This window comes from Lithobates pipiens, unplaced genomic scaffold, assembly GCF_037356315.1.
Source record: "Lithobates pipiens isolate NorthernLeopardFrog02 unplaced genomic scaffold, aLitPip1_a1.2 Scaffold_1, whole genome shotgun sequence".
Classification (NCBI taxonomy): Eukaryota; Metazoa; Chordata; class Amphibia; order Anura; family Ranidae; genus Lithobates; species Lithobates pipiens.
In genome coordinates, this window is record NW_027507685.1 from 152,614,747 (window position 1) to 152,628,179 (window position 13,433).

The following is a 13,433-nucleotide window of genomic DNA, read 5'->3' on the forward strand; positions in this document are numbered from 1 at the left end:
GTAAATAGATACCTAACATGTCACCCTTCAAAATTGCACACGCTCGTGGAATGGCGCCAAACGTCGCTACTTCAAAATCCCCATAGGCAACACTTTAAATGTATTTTTTTTTTTACTGGTTTCATGTTTTGAGTTACAGAGGAGGTCTAGGGCCAAAATGATTGCTCTCGCTCTAACGTTCGCAACGATACCTCACATGTGTGGTTTGAACACCGTTTTCATATGTGGGCGGGACTTACGTATGCGTTCGCTTCGGCATGCGAGCACATGGGGACAGGGATGCTTTAAAAAAAAATTTTTCTTTTTTATTGTTCATTTTACTTTATTTTAGTTTGACATTTTTTTCCCCCAAAAATACATTTTTTAATCACTTTTATTCCTATTACAAGGAATGTAAACATCCCTTGTAATAGGAATGGACATGACAGGTCCTCTTTACAGCGAGATATGGGGTCAATAAGACCCCACATCTCACCTCTAGGTGAGCAGCGATGTGGGCACTGCAGATGCAGCCCACAGCGCTGCTGACACCGATCTCTTCCCCCCTCCGCTGTGCCGGTCACGGATGCTCTCGAGTGCTGAATTCTGGGAGGCCATTAATTAACGGCCTCTCAGAGTTAGACAACAGCCCTGTAGCTGTTAATCGGCTATGGGCCGGTTGTTAAGTGGTTAATTATGCTGTAATAAAATGTATACTTTTTTTTTTAATTTTTTTTTTTTATTGATCCCCCCTCTCATTATGTGCCCACAAAGTCCAACACATTTTTGAGATGTGTGTGTGTGTGTGTGTGTATATGTATGTATATATATATATATATATATATATATATATATATATATATATATATATATATATAATATAATTTAGGATGTTGTCATGGTGAGGGTCTTCCCTTCCTAATATTCTAATACAAATACTGGTTTCAGCACTCCTATCACCTTTGCTGGTGGTGGTGTGTGTATGGCAGTGGTTACATAAATGCGATGCTTGTGAGTTTGAATACTGAGGTGGTCATCTGCTTGTTTTTATTATTTAAGTTGCAGAAAGTCATAGCAACCAATTTGATTTCAGACTAGGTACTGGGTTGCTGGGGAGTTACTGCACTTTGTAGGCAGCAGTTGAGATGATGTGCTGTGGTTGAAGGCAATGGAGTCTTGTAAGTGCACTTAGGAGGCGAAGTGGGAGACTAGTCTAGGTCTGATGGTAACAATTTAGTAAAATGTTTTTATATACTGTAGTAATGCACTAGTGGTGTGGTATTCGATGATGATATTAAAGCTCTAGTTCTGAGAACCACTAGCCATCAGAGGAAATGCCCTTGTATGTATGCCACTGAGATAGCAAATAAATGGATGTAAGTTTGAATCTTCAGGTGGCTACCTTTTTCAGATTTAGTTAATAAAGTTGCAGAACCCTTATGCAACCAATCAGCTTTGAGATGAGGTGTCCTTCCATATTGGTTGCCATTTGTTATTGCACTTTGTAGGCAGCAGTTAAGATGGTGCCCTGTGGTTCGTGGCAATGGACTCTTGAAGGTACAGTTTTAGCTGATGGGAATTTCCTCTAGGCTGAGTGAGAGATTTATCTAGGTCTGATGGTAGCAGTTTAGTAAATTGTGTGAATATTTATCCACTAATCATATGGTATTCCATTACATTAACCACTACAATACAGGGAACTTTCGCCCCCTTCCTTCCCAGCCCAGTTTTCAGCTTTCATCGCTCTCGCACTTTCAATGACAATTGTGCGGTCATGCTACACTGTACCCAAATGAAATTTTTATCATTTTGTTCGCACAAATAGAGCTTTATTTTGGTGGTATTTATTCACGACTCCGTTTTTTATTTTTTGCGATATAAGCGCAAAAAAAGCGGAAATTTGGAAAAAAAACAATATTTTCTTTTTTCTATTTTAAAAGAAATCCAATAAAATCAAATTTTGTCATAAATTTAAGCCAAAATTTATTCTGCTAAATGTTTTTGGTAAAAAAAAATTCTGTTAAGTGTATAATAATTGGTTTGTGTGATCACGGACATATGTACGCAAATGATCATGTACAGATGTGTGCAGGTGATCATTGGAACATGTGATTTTAGTGGGACATATGTGGGGGACATGTGTTTTTTTTTTATTTGGGGACATGTCTTTTTATTATTTGGGGACATGTGTGGTGACATGTGTATTGTAGTGACGTGTGTTTACACTGTGTGGTGATGTGTGTATTACACTAGACTGGTGATCAGTTAGTAAAAAGCTGTAAAAACAGCTCATACTCACTAATCACCAGCCGGCTGCAGCGATCTGCTCTCCTCTCCTCAGCAATGACTTCTGTGTGAGGAGAAGAGGAGCCGATTGCCTAGCAACCGGCTGTTTACATCACATGACAGCCGTGATTGGACACGGCTGTCATGTGATCAGGAGGGCCAATCACAGAGCCCTCCTGCCGATCCAAGATGCGCCGTGTCCGGGTGACACAAGCCGGGCACGATCCCCCTCCTTCTGAAGGACGTTCCTGAACGTCCTATCAGAAGTAGAGAGCTCCTACCCGGCCGTATATGTACATTGGCCGAGTGGGAAGTGGTTAAAGGTCTAGTTTTGAGTCCCAGCCACCATCGGAAGCAGCGGCCTTGTATGTAACACACCAGACTAGCAAATAAAATGTTTGCAAGTTCAAATCCCCAGGTGAACACCTTTTCAGATTCATTCGTTAAAATTGCAAAAAACCTAAAGCAACCAATCAACTTTCAGGGGACTTAGCCTTTCTTATTAATTGCTATGGATTTTTGCACTTCTGGGCATATCCTGGACCACCAGGATATGCCCAGCAACAGGTATGCCCCCTAGACCACCATTGATGCCAGCCAGTGCCCACAATGGGCATCACTGATTGGCATGCATTATTGTTTGGCACTGGCATCCATCCCTACAAAACTTTAAATTACAATGCCGCCTATCAGTGCCTGTCCGTGCCGCCTATCAGTGCCTGTCCGTGCCGCCTATCAGTGCCTGTCCGTGCCGCCTATCAGTGCCTGTCCGTGCCGCCTATCAGTGCCTGTCCGTGCCGCCTATCAGTGCCTGTCCGTGCCGCCTATCAGTGCCTGTCCGTGCCGCCTATCAGTGCCTGTCCGTGCCGCCTATCAGTGCCTGTCCGTGCCGCCTATCCATGCCCGTCCGTGCCGCCTATCCATGCCGCCCATCTGACAATCCGTGCCACCTATCAGTGTCTATCTGTGTCGCATATCAGTAGAATAAGGTGCCACCTTATTAGTGCCCATCACTGCAGCCCCGTCAGTGCCCATCAGTGAAGGAGAAAACTTACTTATTTACAAAGTTTTGTAACTGAAACAAAAAAAACATGTTTTTTTTTCAAGATTTTCGGTCTTTTTTTATTTGTTTAGCAGAAAATAAAAATCCCAGAGGCTATCAAATACCACCAAAATAAAGCTCTATTTGTGGGAACAAAATGATAAAAATTTAGTTTGGGTACAGTGTAGCATGACCGCGCAATTGTCATTCAAAGTGTGACATCGCTGAAAGCTCAAAATTGGTCTGGGCAGGAAGGTGTATAAGTGCCCTGTATTGAAGGGGTTAAGCCACTGATCATCTGGTATGTCATGGTGTCGGTGGGAGGAGCGGTGCCCTGGTGTCGGTGGGAGGAGCAGCCCCACTGTTGGTGTCGGAGGCAAAAATAATGCCTCAAGGGCTGGATAAAGGCAAGCAAAAGGCCACAGTTTGGAGACCACTGTTTTATATTATGAATACACTATTTTAATGAACCTGTGACCCTCCAGTCTTAGAAATGGCCAGTCCTACTATTCCTGGTTATGTTACTAGTTGCTCCTCTGTACAACGCAATCTGTAGGGTGTTAAAGCATGAGAGTAGCAAGCAATGCCCTCAATTACAAGAACCAGTTATGATAATTTAGCCATCTCTGCTCTTTTTAGAGCCCCTTCACACTGGGGGGGGGTGTGTCGGCGGTAAAGCGGCGGTAAAAATATCATTTTAGCGGCGCTATTCGGCTGCTAGTGGGGGGTGGTTTTAAACACCCCGGCAGTCGAAAAAGGGTTAAAACCGCCCACAAAGCGCTGCTGCAGCGGGGATTTGGTGGCCCTGCCCCATTGTTTTCAATGGGCAGGGGCGCTTTTGGAGTGGTGGGCTTTCACACTGGAGACAGGAGAGGCTCTTTACAGGCGCTAATCGGGTGCTATTTTTTATTGCTGTAGTACCTGTAAAGCGCCTCAGTGTGAAAGGGGTCTAAAGAGTATTAAGGAGAACCTTAATTGAAAAATGATTTGCCTTCTAGGAAGAGAAAGCAGAAAAGTATTCTATATATGAGAATCCAGCAACTGACAGTTTTCAAACAACATATTGGAGAACAGGCAGGCACATCCCTGTTTGTATCCCTACTTGTAACATCTGCTGTTTATATCACCCAGCACTATTAACAGTCTAAATAAACTGATTTTTTTTTTTTTTAAAGACTTTTCCAGAATTTGCGGAGCAGGAGACGAGTAAAATGATTTCCAGCACGGTTCCAATGAGGCGGTGTGGATACTGCTTGTTAAAAGTATGTCTGTGAGTAATGCATTCTTCTGACATTGCATGGATATTTTACAGCTAAGGCCTGGATTTGTTGGACTGTATGGTAATGCTTTATTTATTAATAGAATTCCTAATAGCTTGGATTCCAGCATACTTTCATAACTGTCAGACATGCATATTTTTAAAGTAAAGGTTTTTCCACTATCAGCCATAACCAAGGAAAATCCCTTTTCTTCAAATAGCCCAGCCGCCTACCTTAATGATATAAGAGTATGGTGATGGCCTATTCACTATTATTAAAGGTACTTGTATAGCACCATCAATTTACACAGACCTTTACACGTATATTGCACATTTACATCAGTCCCTGCCCTCAAGGAGCTTACAATTTAGGGGCCCTTAGGCCTCATGCACATGAGACGCAGGTGAAAACGCGCGTTTTGCAGCGTTTGCATACCGCGTTTAGCCGCGTTTGGGTTTATAAGCGTTTATAAAGATAACATCATGTAGACCCTCCCCAAGCTCTCAAAGTATGTTTTTTTAACAATTTCTGCTATTTTGATCAGAGTGAGCAGCAGCAGCATAGAGAGCAGTTGTACACTTGCATTTGCCTCTCTTTCTGTGGTATATATTTTGAAATGGATCCCATATTGAATATATGTCAGGAAATGCTCCTGATGTTGCTCTTGATGAGACAGCAACGTCGTCGCAAATTTCATGAGAGGTCCAGAGTCAGAGCTCGTCGATATTGGACCCATCCGTTGATGGGACAGCGAATGTCCGTTGAATATTTCACAAACATGTATGTGCAGCTGCGTACCTACCCCGACAAATTTTTTAATTTTAGCCGGATGTCCATTGTCACATTTGATCTGCTCTTAGAAAAATTACAACCTGGTCTGACATTCATAGACACCAATATGAGAAACAGTGTGTCACCAGAGGAACGTCTGTTGGTAACGATCAGGTATGTGTATATATTTATAAAATATATTTATCTATAGATGTACAGATTAATTTTTTTCTCTGTCCTTTATTTTTAAAAAAATGTCTATTTATAGCAAATTATCCAATTTTTTTAAATATCTAAAATTTTCTTGTGGCAATTTTTTAACATGTTTTCATTATTTCTAATATAAAACAATATTAAAATAGTTAATAATTAATAATCTTAAATTAATATTAATCTTAATTTTTTCTAGTTACAAATTGTTTTATTTAAAAGAAAATCTATGTTAATTAGATTTTTTTTATAATTGTTTTAAATTTATTTGGCCAATTTTTTAATATGTTTTTATCGTGAAATATGTACTGATTAATATATTTTAATACTTTGCTGCTGTATATGGTAGTATAATAGTTTTTAATGCCTTATTAAAATATCCAGAATCCTAACACTAACCACTAACCCTAACTCCTAGCACTAACCCTACCCCTAACAGCTAACCCTATCCCTTACACTAACCCTAACCCTAAACAACCCTAACCCTAATCCAACCCTTAATCCTAAACAATAACCCTAACGGATAACCACTTACCATAACACCCAACCCTAATGACCAAATTACATTTCCGCAGATGGTCACAGTTGACTTTGAGGCCATGTATCTCTGATGCAGAAAAGATGCATGACATTTTGCGATCCAAATTTGGGGCCCCCTATCTCGGGGTCACTTGGTGACAGGATCCTCAAATTTGGATATGTTGTAGTGCTAGATACAGTGTCTACATAACAAATTCCTGGCAATAAGTGGCCCCAAGATATGGGCCCCCAAAGTCGGGCCACAAAATTTCATTCTCAGATCATATTTCTGAGTTTTTTAGGTCCAAAAAATTGGGTTCCTTTAAAAACGCATATAAATGCAAACGCGGCTAAACGCGGGTGCCGCGTTTAGACACGTTTAGCCATGTTTTGCGTCTGAAACGTGGAAATTTTTGCGTCTGAACCCATTTTTTTGCTTCTGGAAAAACGAGGTTAAACGCAACTGCATAAAAACTGCAAAAAACTAGACTGCGTGCATGGACACATAGGACAACATTGAATGAGTTCAGGGGCAGTTGAAAAAAGTGTCCACCTGCATCTGAACACGCGTTTAACTGCGTCTCGTGTGCATGAGGCCTAACTCACATTCATACATACACATACTAGGGCCAATTAGAAGCCAATTAACCACTTTCAGACCGGACCATTTTGCTGGCTTAAGACCAGACCACTTTTTGCGATTCGGCACTGCGTCTCTTTAACCACTTGCTTACTGGGCACTTAAATCCCCCTCAGTCCCAGAGCAATTTTCAGCTTTCAGCGCTGATGCACTTTGAATGACAATTGCGCGGTCATACAACACTGTACCCAAATGAAATTTTTATCATTTTTTTTTCCTACAAATAGAGCTTTCTTTTGGTGGTATTTAATTACAGCTCGGAGTTTTATTTTTTGCTAAACAAACAAAAAAAGATGCAAAAAAAAAATCATGTTTAAAAGTTTGTTATAAAATTTTGCAAACTGGTCATTTTTCTCCTTCATTGAAGTGCGCTGATGAGGCGGCACTGATAGGCTGCACTGGTGGGCACTGATAGGCTGCACTGGTGGGCACTGATAGGCTGCACTGGTGGGCACTGATAGGCTGCACTGGTGGGCACTGATAGGCTGCACTGGTGGGCACTGATAGGCATAGTTAAGGCGGCACAAATAGGCACAGATAAGGTGGCACTGATGGGCAAAGATGGGCACATAAGATGGCATGGATGGGGGGCACGGATGGGTGGCACGGATGGGCACTGATAGGTACCACTGATAGATGGGACTGATGGGCACTGATAGGTGGCACTGATAGGTGGCTCTGATAGGTGGCACTGCTGGGCACTGATGGGCGGCACTGCTGGGCACTGGTAGATGACACTGATGGGCACGGATATGTGGCACGGGTGCAGCACCTTTGTTAAGGCAGATTGTGGGCACTGCTGGGTGGCACTGTGGGCACTGCTGGGTGGCACTGACGGGGGGCACTTACTTTTTTTATTGTTGCACTGGCAGGGGGCAGGTGGGCACTGACAGGGTTGCAGGTGGGCACTAGCAGTGCTGGCCATGATCGGGACTCATGTCCCGATCACGGCCGCCGGTGATCGGCTTTTTTTTTTTCTCCTCGCGCTGACAGCGCGAGGGGGAATAATAGCCGATTACCGGCTCCGTTATATCACATGATCAGCTGTCATTGGCTGACAGCTGATCACGTGATAAGGGGTCGGGATTGACCCCTTGCACGGATCAGTGATCAGGCGAGTCTCGTAGACTCGCCGATCACAGAGCGCGCCGCACGCGCCCCTCAAAAGGCGCGCAGGCCGCTCGTGCACGGGACTACGTCAATAGACGTAGTCCCGGAAAAGGAGATCCGCGCTGTAGCCGTCAATTGACTATAGCGCGGATCCCAAGTGGTTAACTGACAATTGCGCGGTTGTACGATGTGGCTCCCAAACAAAATTGACGTCCTTTTTTCCCCACAAATAGAGCTTTTTTTTGTTGGTATTTGATCACCCCTGCGTTTTTATTTTTTGCGCTATAAACAAAAATAGAGCGACAATTTTGAAAAAAAACACATTATTTGTTACTTTTTGCTATAATAAATAACGTTTTCCTCAGTTTAGGCCGATATGTATTCTTCTACATATTTGTGGTAAAAAAAATCGCAATAAGCGATTAATTGGTTTGCGCAAAATGTATAGCTTTTACAAAATAGGGGATAGTTTATGCATTTTTATTAATAATTTATTTTTTACTAGTAATGGTGGCGATCAGCGATTTTTATTTTATTTTTTATTTTATTTATTTTTTATTGTGACTGCGACATTATGGTGGACACATCGGACATTTTTGACACATTTTTGGGACCATTGTCATTTATACACAATCACTGCTATACAAATGCACTGATTCCTGTGTAAATGACCCTGGCAGTGAAGGGATTAACCAGGGGGTGGCAGTGTAGGGATTAATTATGTCCTAGGGGCGTGTTACTAACTGTGGGGGGCTGGGCTGGGTGCTAGTGAACACTGATCTCTGCTCCAATCACAGGGAGCAGAGATCAGTGTCACTTGTTGCTAGGCGGAACGGGGAGATGCTGTTTACATTGGCATCTCCCCATTCAGCCTCCTTGTGAGACGATCACGGGTATCCCCGCTGCGATCGAGTCCACGGGACCCTCGGCCGGACTCGCGGGGGTCCCGACCGATGCACGCGGCGGCGCGCACGCGATGGCAGGGCGGTAATTACAAATGTGTAATTACTCATATGTCTGGGTGCCATCTAGGATTTACAGCCGAACAATACTGCATCTGATCTAGACCCGTTCTTAACGATTAATGATTTTACCTATAATGTGTGCTTTTACAATGTACTATGGGTTTTTTCATATGTATAATAAGGAGTCACACCCTTTATTAATTCATTTTGTTTTTTAATGTGCATCCATAATCATGATATGATGATGATTTTGTGTATTATTGATTATAGTTTAAGACAAATCATGATCGATCTGTGTATGAGGGTTTCTGGCCATAGACTGGTGATTTTTTTTTCTCCTCATCCTGTTTCTCATTATTCATTATTAAAGTGGTTGTAAACCCTTACAAACCACTTTGACCTACAGGTAAGCCTAGATTAAGGCTTACCTGTAGGTCCAAGCAATATCTCCTAGACCTATATGGTTTAGGAGATATTTGCCCGAAAACGGGCACCGCTGTCTACGGCGCATGCGCCGTAGACAGCGGCGCGCAGGCGCACTGAGCGCGGCATTTCCAAGAATGGAGCTGCCGCGCATGTCGACTCCCGTGCGCATGCGCGGGAGTGATGTCATCGCGGCTTCGCCGAATGACAGCGGCGGAGCTGCGAGACGCCACCAGCAAGATGGATGCGGCGGACTACAGGGGACAGCGGCGACTTCGCTGGCTCCTGTGTCAGGTAAGTGACACATAATGGGCTACTATGCGATGCACAGTAGTCCATTATGCTTTGCCTTTGCAGGGAATGAAAGAGGAAGTAAACCCATCAGGGTTTACTTCCTCTTTAATTGGGTGTGGGGTTCACATGTGTGGAGACTCCAGGTTAATGAATTACTGGTGGCTATAATCATTAAGCCTTAATTACACTATCACATGATGACACTCATTTAATATATATATGCTTTTTGTTTAGAGCAATAACTAGCTATGAATAAGCGCTAATTTCAGCGTGAAACGCGTAATTTTTTTGGTCTATTTTCTTTATCCCTTTGCTGTTGTGACCTGTATGATGTGAAGATTTTTTTGAGTGGAAACAATAAAGGCACAATTTATTTTACTTCATCTGGAGTGCGGCTATCCAGAGTTTTTCTGTTCCTTTCCATTTGCAATTAGCCTGCACCTGGGACCCCTATCATTTTGGAGGAGGAGTGGCCAGTTTCTCGGTAGATCAGCCTGGAGCGGTGGATTTTCTCTCTCCCAGAACAGAGCCGGCTGTACTGGCTTATTAGCAGCCCTGGATAATTGGACTAAAGTGTCTGAGTCTAGGGAAGGAGTGTTTAAAGTTTCTTTGGAGGATGTAAGGTAAATAAACTTGCTTGAGCTGTGTCTAGGACCAAGATACTCAACAAGGAATCAGTTCCAGTGTTGACCTTTGAAAGTTCAGGAACCAAAAAAAAAACCTTTGCAAGGCATTTGCTGACTAAGGATGCCCTGGGAGTGCAGCAAAGCCACCAACACCTTGGTGAACAGGTGAGGAGTAAACAGGCAAGGAGTAGGTAACCTTTGAGAGGCAGAGATCTAGCTGAACAACATGAAAGTTTAAAGATCACTGGGATTCGGTGCCCCCTTTTTTTTTTCTCCCAAGAGATTAACTAGTGGGGCCTAACTAAATGGTGACAAAAAATATAAAACAAATGTCACTGTAAAAATATATAAACTTAGCCTACTTTCAAAGTAGAGGTGTACGATTCTGGCTAAAATGAGAATCACAATTTTTTTGCTTAGAATAAAGATCACAATTCTCTCACAATTTTTGTGGCGTAATATCATCTTTCACATTATACAAAAAATTGGGCTAACTTTACTGTTTATTTTTATTTTTTTATTCATTAAAGTGTATTTTTTCAAAATTTCAAATTGCGTTTGAAAGACCGCTGCGCAAATACATGTGACATAAAATATTGCAACAACCACTGTTTTATTCTCTAGGGTCTCTGCTAAGAAAAAATATATATCTATAATGTTTCGGGGTTCTAAGTAATTTTCTAGCAAAAAATACAGATTTTACCTTGTAAGCAACAAGTGTCATAAAAAGGTTTAGTCTTTAAGTGGTTAAACTGCCCTCATTTACAGACCAAAGTTCATCCCTTTTTTGATATAAAAGAACTAAATGTTACAATGTTTTGATATATCTCTGCCTGAGGAATGTTGTGATAAACCTGGCAGGCTGCCTGTTGTTCTTTTTTTTTTTTTTTTCTTTAACAATTAATCATGTAGCTCTACTTAAAAGCGGACAGTGTCAATTAGTAGAGCAGTAGACTGTGTCTGTAGGGCAGTGGATGTCATCAGTCAGTAGGGGAGCAGTCGCGTTTTTTGCACCCCTAATCCCTGGTGAGGCAGTAGCCAAAGGTCTACATATGCGGCAGCAGGAACTATACCCCTGTTGCATTCAGTGGGCGCTAACGCGCAGCAATCTCGACCCATTGAAGTAAGTAGAGCCACTACTGCATGTTTTGTGGGGTCCAATGCGCTATTGCAGCTGGTGAGGAGGTGATAAAATGCTTCCTCACTGCCTGCTTTAACCCCTTGAACAAGATTGCAGTGCTTGTATAGTTGCCTCAGTCACTTGAGTGGGTCATGCTTGGTGGGTGCTACACCCACCAAGCCTGACAGGGCATATCATTTCCGCTGCAGCTGTGTGTGCACCCTTCCTGCCCCAAGCCCCCTAAAATAGTAACACAGACTTCACATAGTTTTAGATGCTGTTCTGGTCATTTCAGTATCGTGTAAGACATTCAGACCTGAAGCAGGAGATGGAGAGGACACTTTCAGTGCACCTCAGGGCTCTTCTGTCTTGCAGCACCTGCGGGCACCGCTCTGGCTAGCAGAGTTTTGAGGCGGCATGCAGTAGGTATCACTCCAACCTTGTACTGCAGCTAGAACTACAGAAAAGGCCATGGCTGATGCAACCGCTTGCTCAGCCAGCAACCACCTTCTCCCTCCATGGCCAGCTCCTGCTTAGGTGCAAATGACAGTAGTCCCACTGTGTTTGATGTTGTGGGGACAGCGTGTCAGCAAGCCAAAGGACAATCTACCAGTCACCTGGATGCGATCGACTGGTAGCTTGCGCTCGACAGGTTTCTGACCCCCCGCAGTAGGCCGAATGCCGAAGCCACAGACTGGAATTTAGAGACCAAAAGCTAAACAAAGGAACCTCTGATGCTCTGGAAAATTAGGATATTCAAGTACACATCTTTTATGTCCAGAGGCCAAAAGGTGATGGAAAGAGTCAATCACAGACCTGGTGGAATCCATGCAAAGTTTCTGGACCTGGATGTAGACATTTGGACCTTTGAGACCCCAGTTTGGACAAATGCCCCTTTTGACTTGGAAACTGTGAACAGGTTGGAGTAGAACCATTCCATCACAGGTACTGGGGCGATGACCTCTTACTCCCAAAGACTCACAAGGGCTGCATGGAGGTCTGCTAATGTGTGCAGTGAAGCAGGCCAGTGAATATATAGGAACTGTGGCCTTTTGAAAGTGGGGGTAGCCCTTCATGTTGAAAAAAACTTGTCAAAGGGCTTAAAGGACTTGGAAGTCCAGGAATTGCAGGCTGCCAGACTTGGCATTGGCTGTCGAGTTTGAGGCCTGGGAGAAAAGGAAACTATTTTTGGGCTTCAAGGAAGTCCTTTACCGACTGAGCTCTAGGCTTTTTCTGCTGGGGTAGATGGGTATTTTTGCTCCGATGACATCCTGGATAAGGGTGTCCATGGCAGCTCTGAAGATGTTCTGCCTCTAGAAGAGCATGCAAAGCAGGTGCTTTTCACATGCTAGTTCTGAGTCCAATAGTAACTTCATCTTTCAATGACAGGAGACTGGTATGTAAAATGGGATGGGAGACTTCTAGCAACACGTTCAAATAGTAGTTCAAGTCTGCAAGCATACATTCCATAAGCAAAGGATCAGCTTGAATAGCAAATGGATCTCTTCCGATCACCTTAGCCCAGTCAGTTAGAGTTTGGCTGACTACTGATGTAGCCAGGGCAGGTTTTAAAGCAGGGCCATCCTGGAAAACCAAAGTTTATGAAAGGGCCTCCAATCGATTGTCAATGGGGTCTTTGAAAACAGGTGCATCCTCTATAGCAGAGGTCTCAAACTGGTGGCCCTCCAGCTGTTGAAAAACTACAAGTCCCATGAGGCATTGCAAGGCTGACAGTTAAGAGCAAGACTTCCAAAGGCAATGGCATGATGGGACTTGTAGTTTCTCAAAATCTGGAGGGCCACCAGTTTGAGACCCCTGCTCTATAGGAATGGTTAAGACAGGACACTACTGAATCCACAGCGGCCTCTAGTTGCTTGGCCATGTGGCCTTTGAAAACAGGCATCTGCTACAGGAATAGTTAATATGGGATACTGCTTATTTCACAACAGTTTATTATTTTTTTCCCAAGTCCGTCTTTCAGGACAGCCACCGTAGAGAGACCCTGGCTCCTCCCCTCTTAGGAAACACCACCTTCAATTCCACAATGTAAGTCTCATCCTCCCACCGTCCCCTCAGTTATGGTGTTTCCTCCAGTGGGGAGACAATGCTAAGGAACCTTAGCTAAACAGTCGGGGAGGCTGAGGCTATGTTACCTAGAGTGGAGGAGACAGTGGTCTCTCTGCCTCCGC

At 43.3% G+C, this 13,433-nt stretch overlaps 1 protein-coding gene across 2 annotated transcripts in view; it reads left to right on the forward strand.

Moving 5' to 3' along the window:
• ZDHHC12 (zDHHC palmitoyltransferase 12) overlaps nucleotides 1-13,433 on the forward strand; it is a 61,225-nt gene that overhangs the window by 25,181 nt on the left and 22,611 nt on the right. Inside the window, exon 3 of one of the 2 annotated variants that reach the window (XM_077478681.1) lies at nucleotides 4,483-4,569. The exons of the other annotated variant lie outside the window; for it this stretch is intronic. Coding sequence (XP_077334807.1) covers nucleotides 4,483-4,569 — 87 coding nt within the window. The remainder of the gene's footprint in view (nucleotides 1-4,482; nucleotides 4,570-13,433) is intronic. 2 annotated transcript variants of the gene reach the window in all.